Below are 18,667 nucleotides of genomic sequence, written 5' to 3'. Positions count from 1 at the left end.
GCCACTGAAGACATACCTAATATTAGAGCCTGCTCAACATGTATATATACATACAAATATAACCCTTAATCTCTTGTTTGAATCTAAATTCACAGCAGAATCTCCATATACCTTATAACAACTTTACAGTCTTTTTTCCACAAAGTAATATCCTGTATTGGCTTATTATGACATCAGAAAGCCAACTCACGCAGAAATCCTGTAATTGAAAGCATACCTAATTAGGACAAGACACTTCTGGCTCTTTGAGTTCAAAACGATCCCTTTTTCTTGTTTTTAGGGCTCATTATACAATACACTGCTAATAATGACCATCATGCATTAACCGCCAACCCTACATAATTGTTGTAACGTTAATTATACTGAAAATAAAACCCTTTTTGAGAGAGAGAGAGAGAGAGAGAGAGAGAAAGAGAAAGAGAGAGAGAGAGAGAGAGAGAGAGAGAGAGAGAGAGAGAGAAAGAAAGAGAGCAAGAGAGAAAGGCATCCAGCTTGATTAAGCTTGCCAGGAGTCTATTGGAGTGGCCTTAATGAGTACTCGACTGTGCTGCGGAATGTGTTAACTTGTTCTAAATAAACCTATCATTAGCATTTTTCCCTTTAAAAGGAATAATTTCAACTTTGATATTCTTAATTGTGCTTAAGGGCCTATTCGCTAGTTTGCTTGTCCTCAAATGCTCTAACGCTCAAGACCCCCTCTTAGACCCATGCTGTGAGCGTTGTGGGGGAACTTTTCCAACATTTAACAGTTGCCTTTAGTTCTGGGAATCCATAATAAGGGCTTGCATGGCCTTTAATGGAACATTAACATACGCACACAGTAATAACTGCAGAGTGAATATTATTCCAAGGTAGATATGGTCTAAAATCAACCGATTATCTATTCATTCGAAGGCTTGAGAAACTCCAGCGCCCATATGTAAAAGATACATACCACAAGCCAACGCTGTACAATGAAAGTGATCAATCATATTTAACACTGACTTTCAAATAGAGTCAGCAGATAGACATTTCTGGGACGAGGGGGGGGTTGGGGGAGGAGTAGGGGGGTGAAACTGTGATCCAGGGAAGAAGAAATAGACCAGACTCGCTTGCTTCCCCCGTTTCTCCCTGTGAGAAGGGGGAGGGGTGGTGAGGTAGTGGTGGTGGTAGTTTGGGGGTGGGGGTTGGGGGGGATGTAAATTGCGCCAAGCTGAGCCTGCTCAGGGCACTGCAGAGGAAGAAAAAGGGGAGACTGTTGTAATTTGCATGTGGCAGCAATGCTAGCCAATAGAGGGTACTGTTGCCTTACAAGTCCAGGGGAAACGACACACAGGACTAGAGTGGAGGAATTAGTCTTTCCAATCAACTGAACGATCAAGTCCACCTCTCCAAACACTGAGACCATCTCAGTAAAATAACAGGCAGAATGTATGTTGTCCAATCCAACCTCACTCAGGGTTTGTCACTTTTGGCCAAAAGCCAAACTGTACAATCTATATAAATATCATGTTTTTGTTTTCATTGGGTAACTTCCAGGACTCAAAATACAGTTTGATTTTGACCAGGGTAAAATAACTGACTTTCATCACCAAAAGCAAAAAGGTTATTTGGGATTATAATAAACCCAAAGGTATGCAAATGAAGGGCAAAACTGGGAAGCTGAGCTGAAGGTTGGAACAGGCTTCGTCCTTAAACCGATCATCTCATGAGAAGAATAGCCCTCTAAACTTGAAATAAGGAGGGGAAATGATGCGATTGAGAGGTGACTGCACCTTTCCACCATCTGACTAATGGGCCAATCAAAGCGGAAGGACAAGATGCACATTCTGAGGGGGCGCCATGCGTGCTAGCTAACTCCAAATGGACATTTTTCTTGTTGACCCCCAGAGTAATGATTGAATGCTTTGTGGTATCAAACTTTTCACCGCCGAGGCAATGATGGCCGTCAAAATGTTCTTTGAAGATCTTAGAGGATTTGTCAGACGACACCCTCAACCCATCAATTAGTGCAACGGCCTCCACCACTTTCTCCCACTTCTGCGGGAGCAGTTGACCACAGACATCGTTCAAAATCATTTTCGGCTCTGAGTGTATGGGACTACCACAGTCATGACCATCAACACTTTATACATCATGATATAGGCATACGTGCTGATAAGTTGTTTAAATTAGATAAAGAATAAAGGTTGATGGGATTGTGATAACTGGCCATGGTGCTGCGGTTGCCAAAATATTTGTGGGTGCATCGTGTGTTTAGATCCTTTCTAAAAAATAAGTAAAAGTGTTGTCAGGGGAGTCAGGTGGCTGAGCGGTGAGGGAATCGGGCTAGTAATCCGAAGGTTGCCAGTTCGATTCCCGGTCATGCCAACTGACGTTGTGTCCTTGAGCAAGGCACTTCACCCTACTTGCCTCGGGGGGAATGTCCCTGTACTTACTGTAAGTCGCTCTGGATAAGAGCATCTGCTAAATGACTAAATGTAAATGTAATGTAAATGTTGTAAAGTTTTATCTATGTCACCATACTCACCTGGTTTTCCGTCTTCAACCATGTCACCCATTGAGAATAAACACAAATCACATCTAATCCCACGCTGTAGCTTTCATATCCACAGCAGTTAAAACACTGGCATCGACTTCAGTCTTAAAACTGACAATGATTTACATTTCAACTTAATGCTCTCCGATTTGCGTTATGAGGACAAAGCAGTAGAAATATGCTTCTTAAATAGAAGTGGGAGTTTTGTTGTACGTGTTACAAAGGCATGATTTGGAACAACCTGCAATCCTTTCTTTTTCTTGTAAATGAGCATGGGAAATCTATTTATATACACCCACTAGAGAAAGAGTGAGAGAGGGATACAGAGAGAAAGAGAGAGAGAGAGAGAGAGAGAGAAAGAGAGAGAAAGAGAGAGAAAGAGATAGAAGGGAAAAGCTTGGCTCGAAGACTGTCAAGCTGGTGAGTAAAGACGCCCGAATGGCATACCGCCGCGCCAAGACGAGCCGTGAAGAAGAAGAAAAAAGAAACAGAGAAGACACTGGGACTGACAGCCAGAGGAAGGGGACTCAAGGCGGTGCGAATGGGTGCCGAACAAAGTAACAAAAGTCCAAAACGCTGTTCGCAGTCGCATGCTGTTACATGGTGCTCGTAAAACCTGCGGCAGGGCCACCACGGATTACAGAAGGCCTTTTTCACGCTAAACCCCCCCCACCACCCACCACCCCCCGTCCACCAGATGAGACGATCTGCCTACCTGACAACACCTGGCAACGGAACAAACCATCTCCTCTAATCTTGATGTGAGAGGGCGGCTCAGGTAGGCCGCTGTGTAAGGGGATGTCGAAAATCGGAATAAAATAAAACCTTTGGATACTAGGCGTGCAGAATCCCCCACCGATGGAAGAAATTGAGAGATTCATATGAGAATATGACCCTGTTACATATCCTAAATAGCCTATATACGTTAAAATTCTCAAGACACGAACGAATGTACGGATTAAATATCTGACAGCTGTTTTGCCTCCAGGCATTAGATAGGAGGGTTTAAGTCATTGGCATTGGCCTATCAATGGGGTGAAACAGACGTGTGAACCGCTGGTTTCACTTTTCGTGGCAATAAACTGTTGGTTGTTCAAGAGAACTCTTACACCACTTCGATATTTGTGGTTCAGTTTTGTTCAAGAAAAAGTAGTTAAGAGTTTGTTTATTCATTCTCCAAATTGAGTCTCTCTCTAAAGTTAAAAGTTTGTTATGTGTCCTTATAAAAATGTAAGCCCTACTGTTTGACTGAGTACAGTATGTAACGTGGTCTAATTTGCAGACATGCTTTACGGACAACCCTTTTAGGGTACATCAACATTGACAAGAAAAAACGGGAAGTTATGACAGTAAACCATCCCTTTAACCCCCAAAAAGTTGACAAACATAGACGGTGGAGGGGTTCAACAAAAGAGGGATGAGACTGAGGCACACAGATACAGACAGAAGGACAGGGGAAGGCTGCGGTTGTGTGTGTGTGTGGTGTGTGTGTGTGTGTGTGTGTGTGTGTGGGGGGGGGGGGGGGCGTGTGGGGGAGGCAGGTTAAGTGTGAGTGTTGGGGGAGAATGTGCAGCTCCTGCATTGCTCTCTATATCATAACCATATGGTCTTCCACCCGAGTACAGACAAGGCTTTATCTCTCATCTGCTCCCCAGCCTGTCTGCAGGCAGTGGAACCCTACACGGACACAGAGCAGAAGCCCTTTCTTGTCAGCTCACACTGTCCAGTTTTCTGTTCTGTTATTTCCTGATCATCAAATGTCATGAAAAGTTATTTAATCATTGATTTTTGGTCACCGACTCCATTGAATTCATTCGTGAATGAACATCTTACTGTGAGTGACATCATGTTTAGGGCCTACTTTGACCCTTTCATGTCCATGTTATTTGCAGTCATGGACATATGCAAGTGCACAGACAAACGCATGCAGCAAATACACAAACACACACACAGCCACACACAGCCTCACACACTCCACACATGAACACTCTCTCTTCACCAAATAAGTATGCAACAAATGCATTAAATACATATGCACACACAGTCACAAATACACACTTACTCCAAAACACGTGCAGCCTCCAATACCCCCCCCCCCCCCCCCCGCCCACCCCCCCCCCCCCCCCCCCCCCACACACACACACACACTACCTACTCCCCCTTACACGGTACCCTGATGCACCTTTCTCCCTTACTGTCGACACAGTCTAGCTTACATTTGCCTACCCCCAAGTTCCCCTCCTCCATTGCTGAGCAGGGATAGAAAACAAACATTCATCCCGGTAACCAGTGTCTCGTCAATCAGCTCCAGTAAGACATGCAGGGATATTACCAGCCCAGCCCCATGTAGAGAGAGCTCATCTCATCTGAAACTGAGAATTGCACTAAGTGCCTCTCATGTGTGTCACGCAGTCACCGGAGCAAGCAATACGGTTGCAACACACCGGGGGACTGCGTCATATCAGCGTTTTACAGGCTATAGCACAGTGTCGTATGAAGATATAGATTTTCACTCCTTTTTCAAATTTGTTTACAGGTGTTGTTTTGTAATTGATAAGTGTGATGTTGGTAAGGCCCTGGGAATTAGTTTCTGTTTTCTCTTGGAATTTAAAATGTAGTAATAAGGCAAGGGTGAAAACACGAGCGTTATTCAAAACTATCTTATCTGTCATACGTCGAAAGATTCCAGGGAGGAAGAAGAAATACAGCCTAATTGATTATTGACAGCTTTATGAGGTGGTCACTCAATCGTATTTTGCTGTTGAATTTGTTAACATTTTCAAATAGTCCATGATTAAATAGAATTTACTCTGTAATAATTGTACACATTTAACCTCGATTGTAGGTTATAGAGGCGTGGTAATTTGGTTGATTATAGGGCATTTTAACTCAAAAGTCCAAGAACCTTTGATAAGTAAAGTTAACAAAGGTTTATAAAATAAGATGACAATAAGGTTATCGAGAACAATACATGGCCAGATTGTAAATTAAAATAACTAATATTCGAAGATGTACAGTTATTATTCCGTCTATTACTGGGTCTTGATAGTCTTAGCAAAATTGCAACAAATCTAAATTCAGCATTTTCTTACCCTAATTCACAGATAAATAAGATATTCTTGCTAACGCATTTGGTTGGAACAGTTATTGTTGCTCACATAAATCAACGTAAAATGCGATTCTAAACACAAAATCGTTGGCTATAAGTAAGATAGGCTACAAAGGGCCTGATCACTATTATTCGGATGTCTTACAGATATTATAGGCTATTTAATTAGCTATATTACGCATGCAAAATAGACTCCAAGCAAAAGCATCTTATATCCTGAAGTTCTTTTCAGAAAAATGTCACAGTAGGCTACAGATCATATGTTTGATGCAACTTTGGTTAGACGCGTATCGGTGTAAATCATCCTTGCAAAGTTGTAGGCCCTGTGTGTCCATTACGGTTTGTAGACTATATTCAAAGAAAAGTCCTATGCGCAGAACAGAATAACGCACTGGCAAGAACAACTTTCTTGACCACTTTGCTAAAAGGTCACCAAATGTATTAATGCTATTGACCTTAGACAAATCCTCCACGTTTCTGAGATATTAAAAACGTTTTATAGAATTTGACAGGTGCCGACGACATATGCAACTGAAATGAAACTCAAAAGACTTCAATGTGCATAACTGCCCCTTTGGTCTGTAAAGGTGGTAACCTATAGGCTACCACAATTGAGACACTCGTTTAGTAAATTAAAAGTGTTTTTTATTTATTTGTTTAATCATTTTAGTCTTTCCGTAAAAGCGGTAAGATAAAGTTTATCGCAGTGCATTTTCTGTCGCGTCTGGTACGAACGAAGGCTGTGAGCGGCTCCGTCCACCGATGCACTGTGCGACTCGGTGGTGCGCTGCTGTCCATGCCTTGCTGGTGATCCGATAGTTGTGAAAAGCCACCACTAGTCGCCCCCAGTGCTCTTGCAGTCTCCAATTTTCCTTTCTCACTGTAGACTTAACGTCACGTCCGCACTTGAACTTGAATTTTATCCCATTGTACGGAGGCAGCCCTAGCCACAGAGAGACAGAGAGCTCGGGGGAAGCAGGACTCCGCCATCTTCACACAGAGCAAGAGTGAAAAGGGGAGAAAAAGCGTGTAGGGTCTTGATTTATTGGAAAAGGAGGTGGTAGTCTATGTGCCCGCTCTCCACAGAGCCGTACAAGGGGCGAGAGCACTCCGAGTTGAGGACACTGAGAAAGTAGCCTACCTGGCATCGCATGCCCGTGCACTCTTGAGAAGTGCCCATCACTTCTCTACCCAAGTACCGTGGACAGAATTGGATTCATATTTTGTACAATTTTCTGAACAATTTTTGATTGTTTTTTCCCCTTTTGAAGAAACGAAGTAATTGTGGTCCAGAAGCTGAGCCGCTGACTGGACGCAGAGACAGCCTACCCACGCGCGCACTGACCACCGCATTCTGATTCTTCTTTCTCAGAAGGTGGAGGGGACACTCGCCTGGGTTTGATCCTACCTGTCACTCACAGCAAAGCGTGAAACATCAAGGATATTTTTTCCCACCTTCTGTTTTTCATTCCCTTTTGGGGGGACTCGGACAGATCTCTCTCTTCTTACACCTTTGCCAAATGGTGTGAGTTGTGTAGAGACGCAGTGCAAACGCGAAAGGTGTAGCCGGGTTATCCGTGGTCTCAACACACTGCAAAGGCGCTCTCACAGTGTGGACCGAAGAGGAGAAGCGCAAAAGACACTTAGACATCTCCGACCCACGGACCCCTAGCCCTCCAGCACGACGCTTGTTCAACCCACCACGGCCGGCGGTGCGAGCGCAGGAGCAACGTCTCTTTTGTGGAGGTCCCGGGACAAGTTTAGGGACGCAATAGGAGGGAATCGAGCCGATTCTTTACAGTGCAGGTCTCCGGGCGATGCCACTGTAAATGCCAGGGCAATGTCCCGTCGTAAGCAGGGGAACCCGCAGCACGTGTCACAGAGAGAATTAATAGCACGTAAGTACCTGACTTTCAATCTCAATCAAACTGAAGAATATATTATGTGCCATTCACCTTAAGTTCTAAGCGATTTCAGGACCTTTTCTGTCTAAACAGTAGATCAACATTAGTATTTTATCAGTGCGTAAAATCAACTAAGAAGGAACAGTTTTGAACCAAGTTTCATTGGATGATAAAGAAAACTGGTGACTGTAATGTTTTGTAATTCAAGATGAGTTTAACGTGAACTATAGATTCTACAATTTAAATACAAATGCATATACATTTATACAATACATTTTTATTACTTTGAGATGCTTACCATTCATAAGAACTTGATAAAAAAGTAGCCAATTGGGTGAACATGAAATGTTCCTTTTGACAAGGCTAGCAATATACATGCAGGGAGGCAACAAACAAAACGTAATTCAAACATTGTTTGACATATCATAGCTAATCTAAACATGATGATGTGAAGTGTCGATTTGGAGGTGCTGTTTAGGCCACGCAGGTCGGCTACCTTTGTGAGTGCAGACAAACTCTGTATGTGTATGAGAGCAAGTGAATAATCCTTATATTTCATATTTTAATTTTTACAATAATTTCTCATACCGACAAGGAGGATGACTTGATACGGATGACTAATTGTATCCACTTAATCTTAGAGAACATGCACTCGAATACTATCTTGAACTTGAAGACAAATTTCCATCAAAATGATTCTCAAAAATTAAATAACATGATTACAACAATGAGACATATGATGCCAAGATTCTATTTCTTTTAGGGTGTTGTATTTCAGAAGCTCAATAGCCTACTCTCAATGCATTTTGCCAAATCAATTAAAAACGATTTTCTTCCAATCTACGACATTTGCAACTAATGTGCTTTGAATGAACACTATACCGTCTCGGAGCGGTGGTTTGAAAATACTCAAAGACTAAAAACTTACATTACTCAGACAATTTAAATATATAAATATGATAGTTCCCCCTCCCCCTGCTTCTGCACTAGTCAGATATTCTCGCGCCATCTAGGTAAGTCAACGCATGCCACCAACCTTATTGTCTGAGATTGAACGTCTTTACATCCGAAGGGAATTTCCATTACGGCTAGGTTTTCAGCTTTGCTAATTTAAAGCATTTTGACTTAATCGATAGATACAGACATAACCATGGCGTTAAAATAAATGCATATTTAGAGAGAACAATATATATGTTAAGATATAGGTAATATATATCTTAATAATGTAGACAATAACCATTTATTGTTTTTTGAAGTGAACTTTGCAATGTTGAGATATGTTTCGTTGTCACACCTTGCCTGCTCGAAGAGTCAGGCACAGTCTAAATACCTACATACAGACTACTTTGAATTGGAAGCGTTGAGTTGTGTAAACGTTTTGGAGTCTGTCTACGTGTCGTTTAATGTAACCACAGTGCTCTTTGACCTAAATTGGAACTGAAGTACTTATATGTGTAAAAGGTGGACATTCAGCTGACAAGGGAAACATTGGGTTGCACGTGAAGTGCCTGATCCGTAATAGCTCTTATCCAGTCCCCGACGAGCCGTACCGGGTAGATCAGAGAGTAGAGAGGTGGCATGAAAGGCGGACGTGAGAAAAACAACGCAAATGGAGGCCTGCGTTTATCTTATGCATCAATGTCAATAATTAAACACATTCCTTCATTACATTTTTCTCAGTTTTTACTGCAACTCAAAATTTACAGATAATTTTTAAGGGAACATTTCCCCCAAATGTGTGACAAATAAAGCCTCCTCTTGCAAAGCTTGAATAGACCTAATCAAATTAAAAATATGTTTAAAGGATTTTAAAGATGTGACCGGAGCAATTCACTGAAGTCATATTTTTCCTCCTGTGTGCCTTAAGTCCTGTTGCCTAAATCCAACTTAACTCATAACAGAGCCCGCTGATGTCATTTGTTTCAAATGTGTTTTGTGTTGTTCTGGGTTAAGATTGTGTACTCTGCACATTCTCTCACACACCACTTTTACTTTTTATGGGCTTTGTGTGTGCGTGTGTGGAGGTGCTGTCAGTCTATGTGCATGCTTAACTGTGTGTGTATGACTGCATTGTGTGTGTGCTTGTCAACTAGCACAGTGTCTACTTCACAGTCAGCCTACCTACTACATCTTCTGGATAACATTTGTCTATTGAGCTAATCAGCCAGCCAGCTAGCCAGTCAGTCAGTCAGTCAGTCAGTCAGTCAGTCAGTCAGTCAGTCAGCTACTATTAATCTAAGAACTGAGATTATTTCCTCAACCGTGCAGCCCCAAACAGTATCCTCTCTCCATTGTTGTCCTTGGCATTCAAATGAATTCAAATAACAGCTCTGTCATCGCCTATGGAAGGGGCGAGCATGGCCAACTAGCACTGACTTAAACTCTGCAGGAGACTTTACACTGAGATGGCTGTGTGGCAAATGTAAAGCAAGTGTAAGACGTCTCCAGTTTAAGGTCGATGTTCTACGCTGTGCAGCAATACACCTGTATCCACACATGTATGCATGTATGTGGAGTATATACATACAGTATAAACAAGTACAGTGTCGCGCACGCACGCACACTCTCACACACACTGCAGGGCCTGGAAGTCTCCTGCCACCCTGTCAAAGTGAAGGCAGTTTGTGGTAGGAACGAGAGGCTGTGAGTGCATTGCTAATGAATGAAAATGCAAGCTAAACACACACACACACGTGCACACACATACTTGTGTCAAAACAACAAAGACGTTCATGTGTGTACACATTTGATACAGATGACTCTTTGCATGAGTGTGTGTTTGCGCGCCTCAACATGCTTTCATGCAACACATACAGATCTGGGTAAGGGAATGCAGGCAGTGAGCTGTCTGTGTACTATCAAGCCTTAATCTTCAGCAGGTCCAACCAGTCGAAAAGTTAAGACAGACACACAATGAGAAGTACGACCCTTGAAAATTGCATATTTTAAATGCGGAATATATACAATGGTTTTAGAATGATAGTTAAGTGTACGTGCATGCACACATGTATGAAAATGAACACACCCGTACACAGCATTACCACTATCTGTTTATTTTGTTATATTGTGCCCTTAGAGAGTATATTAGAAGCAGTTTATTACGTGTCTAATACACTTTTAAGACTATTTTGAAGGGAAACAATTAAGAACGTTATACTTTCAATTATATGGTGATATTGAATGATTTAAAGTGTCTGTTGAGTTTTCTAAAAAACGATCTTGGGGCAGATTTGATTGGTTAGGTCTCTGGAAAAGTGAATTATAAATATAGCACCAGTGAAGAGATGTTTAATCTCCTCTGTCATTTCCACTATTTTACTTCAGGGGGAGGTCTTGGGAATGTAGTAAATGTGTGGGCTTAAGCGTGTGTGTGTGTTAAGACGTGTGTGTGTGTGAGCGCAAGGCATAATCAACATGTCATCTGTGGTATGTAGTGTGAGTTAAGTATTGCTTTTCCTTTTGGATTCTCCTCTGTGTCAAAGCCAGTTTTAGGTACAGTTCTAGCTGTTCATTTGTGTGGAAGTGTGTGTTTTGGCACGAAGGACCTAAAGTTCTCCACCAGTACTACATTATCAAATACATATTTTCTTTCAGCCCAACATATTTTGCTGTTACTTATCGTGCCACCTCCAGTATTACTTGAACATTTGAATCAGAATATCCAACTGTTTTGTGGATCATTTAAATATTTATTATATTGCTCTATATTTTTTACAAACCATTTTAAAGTTTTTTTTCTCAACAAAAACAGAAGGACATTTGCAGACCAGTGATTTATAGACAGAAGATAAAACGATGTTGAGAGGCTCCGTTCAGCTGGTGACATTGTTCACACACACACACACACACACACACACACACACACACACACACACACACACACACACACACACACACACACACACACACACACACACACACACACACACACGCACACACCCACGCACGCACACAAGTGCACATACACACACAACTCCCTGTTCTCTTACAGCACCACACAAACACACACACACGCACACACACACGTACATACACGCATACACACACTTTAAACACATGTTACACCGAGCGAGTGAGAGAGACGTGTGTAAATTGCAGTAGGCCACTTGAGATGCACGTTTCCTCTTTGCCTTGTCAAATCGGGGGACACCCTGCTGTGCACCGTCTTTGTTAGACAGAGAGAGAGAGAGAGAGAGAGATAGAGAGAGAGAGAGAGAGAGAGAGAGAGAGAGAGAGAGAGAGAGAGAGAGAGAGAGAGAGAGAGAGAGAGAGAGAGGAGAGCGGGGGGAAAGTGCAGAAGAAAGAGACAGAAGGAGAAAGAGAGAGTGGGGTGGAGGGGGACCTTGAGATGCAAAGCAGAGGAATGGCATACACTTGGACGTGCGATTGAAGTGTCACCGTCGGTGTGTGTATATTGCTTTGCGTAAATGAAACACCTGCATGGGGTACAACACTGTGTCCTCCTCTTAAAAAATCATCACCCCTTGAAAAGATAACTGAATACTTTACATTTCTCAATCTGACCTTTTTATAAAGGCCTCTTCACAAACAACACTATATGATCACACAGTATAAAAACTCAGTTATTTATTCAAGTGGTATTCCTACCAGTCCCTCAAAAAGTTTTCAAATTCACCTAATTGAAGCAAAACTGGGACAAGGAAATGTCTCTAAATTTCCCTTTTAAAGCCTCAGAAATCAACTCCCTGGTATTGGGTAACATTAGGTGTGTTATTTACCTTATAGCCCGATAGCGTTTCTGTGTGTGTGTGTGTGACACAGAAACACAAAAAGTATCTTGCGAGTGGGTGAATAATTTAGTGTTAGACAAAGGCTTCAGAAAAGCATGCCTAAACTCATTCTTCTGATGAGGAGGACGTCTGCTTGTTCGACCGCTATTCCTGCCCCTAATACCATCTGAGAGCAGCTCTCTCTCTCTCTCTCTCTCTCTCTCTCTCTCTCTCTCTCTCTCTCTCTCTCTCACACACACACACACATTCTGCATCTCTATTTCTCACCTTTCTCTCACTGAGACATACACACTCTATACCCCTCCCCCCCTCTCTCTCTCCCTCTCTCTCTCTCTCTCTCTCTCTCTCTCTCTCTCTCTCTCTCTCTCTCTTCCTCTTTCCCCCTTCCCTTCCTTCCTTCTCCACAGCTTGCATACCAGAATGGAGGTTTGCTTAGTTTAGGGATGGTGAGCTGTCTGTCTGTCTGTCGTCACTGAACCTGTTAGCTCTGTCCTGACTCTTTGACTTCAGTTGTGACTGATCTTGCTCCCCTTTTCTCTTTCTCTCTCTCTCCCATTCTCTCTTTTTCCCTTTCTCTCTCCCCCCTCTTTCTGTTTCTCTCTTTCTGGACCTGCATCCTTCCACTGCTAGGGGGAGCTCTTAGTCTGTGAGTGCTGGTGGCTCATGCAGTTCTAGTGAGAGAGAGACTAAAAAAGGCAGCACATTTGATGCTGTAAACGTGTATGTGTGTGTATTCTGGTTGTGTGTGTGTGTGTGTGCGCAGCTGAAGCCATGTGTAGTAATGTTGGTCTGAGAAAGAGAGATAGTCTGTTTGTACGAGTACGAGCGTGTCTGAGCACAGGGGAGGAGGTGTACATCTGTGTACGAGTGTGTGTGTGTGTGTGCGCCTGTTTGTAAGACTGTGGGTGTGTGTGCGAGGGAGTGGGGAGTAGCTAGAAGTTGCGTGAGGCCTTTTCTGACGACCCTGCGTTGATGTCTTTGATGATATCGACATCAACACACCAACGCGTTTCGACTCCAACTGTCAACGGCTCGACTCTGGCAGCTGGCCTCGCAACATCCGCAAACCATCTTTCTTCTGTGTCTCTCCCTCTCCCTCCCTCTCTCTCTCCTTCCCGCCCTCTCTCTTTCTCTCAATCTAAAGATTTCTGATCAATTGGCCTCAACTGACGAAACTTCAGAACTGGCAAATACTGGAAACAGCACTACTGTAAATTGTGAATGAACAATCTTCGATGTGTTTCCTATTGTACATGTATCATTTGAGAAGTGAGAACTTCAGCTCCAGTAATCTCAGTTCTGGGCTCTAGGTTTCCGCACAATGTCGTAGTCGTGTATTTTCGGAGAAAGCAGCGGTAGGTAGATCCTGTTTGACACGGAACACATCGTAATGCAGCGGCACATAAACAGATGCAGGGCTGAAACATAAGGTGAGCTCCCCTCGGTCCCATCTCCTTCCCCAGATGAGGTTCTCTCCCCTGAGCAATCTTACAAAATGTCTGCCCGGCCACTCTGATTAATACATGTGCATATTCTCCCCCCATTCTCCCCCCTTCTCTTCCCTCCCTTCCCTCCCCTCCCCTCATTCACGTTCAGATATCCAGCGTCTTTGTTCTCATGGAGGAGAAAAGGAAGAGAGGCACACTCCTAGTCTGATGTTTAGCGAGGAAGATGTGTGTCTGTGTGAGAGTGTGCGTGTTTGGTTGTGTCTTTAAGGGCATGTAGGAAAAGTGCTTATGTGCTTACGGTGTGTGTGTCTTCCAGCTTGAGATGTCAGGATGTCTGTAGAGGTTTTACTGTGTGGAATCCACAGCCGGACTTGAATGTGTGTGTGTGTATGTCAATGTGTGTGCGTGTGCAAATATATGTGTGTGCGAGGACATACTTAGCACATACTAAAAGCCTTTATTTCTATGTATGTAAAAGAGGTCAAATCTCCTTTTCTAATCTCTCATTTACACTGTGTGTGTGTTTATTTCTACCTCTTCTAATATCCATGCATTTCTGCCTCTGAATCTCTCCTTTCTAATCTGTAGCCTTGAGTCAGTGTAACCAACTCTTCTCTCTTTCGTACACACACATACCACACACACACACACACACACACACACACACACACACACACACACACACACACACACACACACACACACACACACACACACACACACACACACACTTACACACATCCACTAATGTTCCCCTGGTGAGCCAGCTCTGATAGAGTGTTAGCCCTGCTTACACTGTCTCCCTGTAGACAACACTGTGTTAATCTCATTTTACCTTTCTCTCTCCTTCTCCCTCTGCTTCTTTCTTCCTCGTCTCTCTCCTTCCCCTCTCTCTCCTTCCCCCTCTCTCTCCTTCTCTCTCTCCCTTTCTCCTTCCCTCGCTTTCACTCTCTCTCCCAACCTTTCCCGGTTATCTTTCGACCTCTCCATGTTTGCACCCTCCCTATATTAAATTACACCCTTACTAGACTTGGTCGGTTGAGAAGTTTGTCTTACTAACTACAGAGCTAACTGCTTTGTTACAGTAACCCTACTATTTACACTTTAGGCTTTGGTGTCTGCAACTCTCTCTCTCTCCCTCTCTCTCGATCTATTTACACTTTAGGCTTTGGTGTCTGCAACTCTCTCTCTCTCCCTCTCTCTCGATCTATCTATCTCTCTCTCTCTCTCCCTCTCTCTCTCTCTCTCTCTCTCTCTCTCTCTCTCTCTCTCTCTGCCCACACGTGTGCATTCAAGGTTCACAATATATTTAAAATACAAAAAGAATTTCCAAAATTCAAGACAGAATTGTAGGAAACAAGAGGATTTAACTGTCCACAGTAATGCCTTTGTTACACACACACACACACACGCACACGCACACGCACACGCACACACACACACACGATGTGTTTGTTTTGGAGTATAAGTCTTTATTCAGTTTGGGAAGAAATGTTTGTCAGCATGTGGGATTGTTGATAGATGCACGTAAATACAGTAAGCATTTGAACAGATTACTGTGTGTTGTATGTGTTACATCTTGTTTGTACTGCATATATGGCCATACTGGACATTCTCCGCCCCTAGCACATGTTTCATGTTCCATTCACAGGCTGCAGGGAGAGGCCCAGGGTGGCTGGGTGTTGTAGCCTGGCCACGGTGCCTCGTTCTGAGCCGCGGTGACATCTCTCTGGGCCTGTTTGTTTGTTGTGTGCTGGATGAATTGGAGGGTTTGTCCAAACGCCTTCTGTCTCTCCCGGGCTCGCGTATGGACCCTGTCACAGTCTCCTATCGCTGTCTGAGATTTGGCAGAGACGGAATGGGGCAGGGTGTGTGTGTTTGCTGGTTTGAATTAGTGTGTGTGTTTTAGTTGGGCTGTGCATGAGGATGTACTACGTATGTATGCATGTATGTATGTATGTATGTATGTATGTATGTATGTATGTATGTATGTATGTATGTATGTATGTATGTATGTATGTATGTATGTATGTATGTGTGCATCTTATGTGTGTGAGCGTGTGTCTGTGTGATACTGTTACTCAGCATCTGTTTGTATGCCGACTAACAGGCTTGTTTGGCGAGACCAAGATTGACAGTGGGTGAATATTAGACTGGGGTTAGATGCTTGGCTTTGGCCCTCTGAGTCATTTGAATTGTGCGCCAGACAGGTGTGTCTGTCATATGTCTTGTGTGTGTGTGTGTGTGTGTGCTGTATCTGTCTCCAATCTCACATGTCAACAGCCTAGCCGTTTGACGCCACCACAAGCAGTGAAACAATAAGCCCACTTGTAAACTCTTGCCTTTATAGTTTGATTAGGACTTTTCTCTTGGTTTTATTCAATTCCAGACCGCCTTCCTCTTCTACAAATGTACTACTATGAATGGCTTTAATCAGCAAAGAATACATTTTAGATCTGGCCAGAAGCTTTCATGATTTCAATGGTGAAATGTACAGTTTCAGTTCTTAATAAATAAATAAAACAATATGAAATCAGTATAAAGAAAGAAAATATGTGTCTTTTCAAATAAACGACCTTCACTTCGTATCAAAAGCTTAACGGGAGAGAGAAAAGTCAAAAAGCAGTTGGAGTTTAAACGTTATCAGCTCTGTGTTTGTAGACTGTCTTTCTTATCTGTGCATGTTGCCGCATAGCAAATTTGAGTGGTTTCGCTTAGTTAACGGTGTTTATAGCAAAAGGGGGAAATCATAGTACATAAATGGCGTGACGTGTATTCTGAAACATCGCGTTGACATTCCGCTCCGCGCCGAAAGATGACCGTGGCGAAAAGTTAGCTGAGAATATCGCTACTATTGCTGGAGGTGTTAGTTACATAACCAACTGGAACCAAACTCTGCAGGCATTTTTGGGCATCCTTGCCTGACTTCCTTTACGATTGTCCAAATACCTGTCAGTAGCAATTGTGTTCCTCCTTTAGGATTTCAAAGTGTTTCATGGGAGTTTCTCAGCGCCAAGAAAATGGCAGGTTAACAATGCAGCAACAGCATCTTTCCATGCCCTCGCGAAAATACCTTGTTTTGCCAATCTATCATTTTTAAACACATCCTATTATTACTGTACATATGTCGATTTTTTGTTCTTACGTTACCACCGGAAATCGCATGATCTTTCTGAGTCACTTCAACACCTTATTAGGTAAGTTAAATGAGGTCTTAGTTTGGGGCTTTCTTTCTCTTCTATCATTGCATCTGTTATTTGCATAGATGAAGACTTGCAAGGCCACCGTGTGCAACTGACAAATTATGCGTGACAGAGATACATATACAAAAATTATAATTGGAAAATACCTTGTCACTTGGTCTCAACATCCTAGAAGACCCAGGAACTTCAATTCTATAGGTTACCATTACAGCCTACACCCTGGGTAGACTTTTACTCAATGTCTCCTGAACTGAACTATCAAGACAGCTTTCTTATGTCTGCAGCTCCCTGTCCAGCTCCCCCCCCCCCCGTCCCTTTTTGGGTGTGTGCTGGACAAAGATGAATGCCATTTGACATTTCTTCCTGGAATTAGATGAAGTATTTGATAATGATCAATGAGAGTGAGTCGGATTGTTACCTAGGAGACAGTGTTGTTATCCAGGGTGGTACAGAAAGGGTGCTATAAATGTTTGTGTGTGTGTGTATGTATGTGTGTGTGTGTTCACCCACCAGTGCTACCTGTACTGGCTTGTTGAACTTCACAATATTTTGTCAAAGACAAATAGGCAATTCGCATTCTTCTTAGTTAAGGTGTACGTCCGTTCATGTTTTGAATACTACTGGTTTTGTTGACTTGCAGCCCCAGTCTAGTCTAGACTAGTCCCATCTCGTCTGACTTAGCTTGGCCTAGAAATGTGTTCTTGGATTGAGCTGTTCTGGCAGTCTTCAGAAGCTCTCTTAAAGAAAATGAGTTAGAGGGAACAACCTATCCCTCACATTGTCAAACAGAGCCATACTATACTTACATTCAGTGATGTGATCAAATAAGACATCATTGAAGAAATACATTTTGTATTCGTCAGTATTTCCAATACTTTGGATTTCACATTCATCTCCCTTAATTAAGATAATAATTAACATATTTTCGGAGCAGTGGAGACGTTCTAAGCTGCTTATATTCCATATGGTGAGCCGAGGCTTGGAGTGGTCAACTTTCTAGGTCACACACAGAGTGTTCTTCCAGTATTGTTTAGCGCGAGTTGTTGTATGCTGATCTCTGTGGCCTGTTCATTTACATACGTGAACCTCTGCAGCCTAATTTGATGCACAGATGGCCCAGTCTTGCCTGCAGGGCTCCTAGGCTCTCTGACTATCTGTGTGTGGGGGTCGTTAGGATCAGGCCGTGGCATAAATATGCACGCACACACACACACACACACACACACACACACACACACACACACACACACACACACACACACACACACACACACAATAAAGACATTACCACAGACAGACAGAAACATGAACACATGCAAACACTCACGCAGGCCTACACACACACACACACACACACACACACACACACACACACACACACACACACACACACACACACACACACACACACACACACACACACACACACATACACACACGTCATGGCATGCAAACACACAGACTAGCCAGCTGATGTCTCCCCCCCCCCCCTTGTCTTATAACACAACACAGTGGTTGCATGTACAAAGCGATGTCCTGCACACGTAGACAAGATGCCGGCATAGTGGACCAACGATGACCACCCCTCCTCAGACGCCGCATGCGATCCTCTCACCCACGTCAAATCATCCGGCGTGGATGAAACACAAACTGCCTTCACACGACGCGACACGATTGTCAGCCGTTTTTTTCACTTTCAGTTGCCATTTACGAAAGCCCTTAAGAAGCAGATGA

At 43.1% G+C, this 18,667-nt stretch overlaps 1 protein-coding gene across 1 annotated transcript in view; it reads left to right on the top strand.

The window, feature by feature from the left end:
• Positions 1-6,591: 6,591 nt before the first annotated feature.
• Positions 6,592-18,667, top strand: part of bcl11ba (BCL11 transcription factor B a) — a 48,692-nt gene continuing 36,616 nt past the window's right edge. Inside the window, 1 exon segment of the mRNA XM_067243155.1 lies at positions 6,592-7,525. Coding sequence (XP_067099256.1) covers positions 7,468-7,525 — 58 coding nt within the window. The 5' untranslated portion in view covers positions 6,592-7,467.

Source organism: Osmerus mordax, chromosome 9 (assembly GCF_038355195.1).
Source record: "Osmerus mordax isolate fOsmMor3 chromosome 9, fOsmMor3.pri, whole genome shotgun sequence".
Taxonomy (NCBI): domain Eukaryota; kingdom Metazoa; phylum Chordata; class Actinopteri; order Osmeriformes; family Osmeridae; genus Osmerus; species Osmerus mordax.
This window is presented reverse-complemented; position numbering and strand designations above follow the sequence as displayed.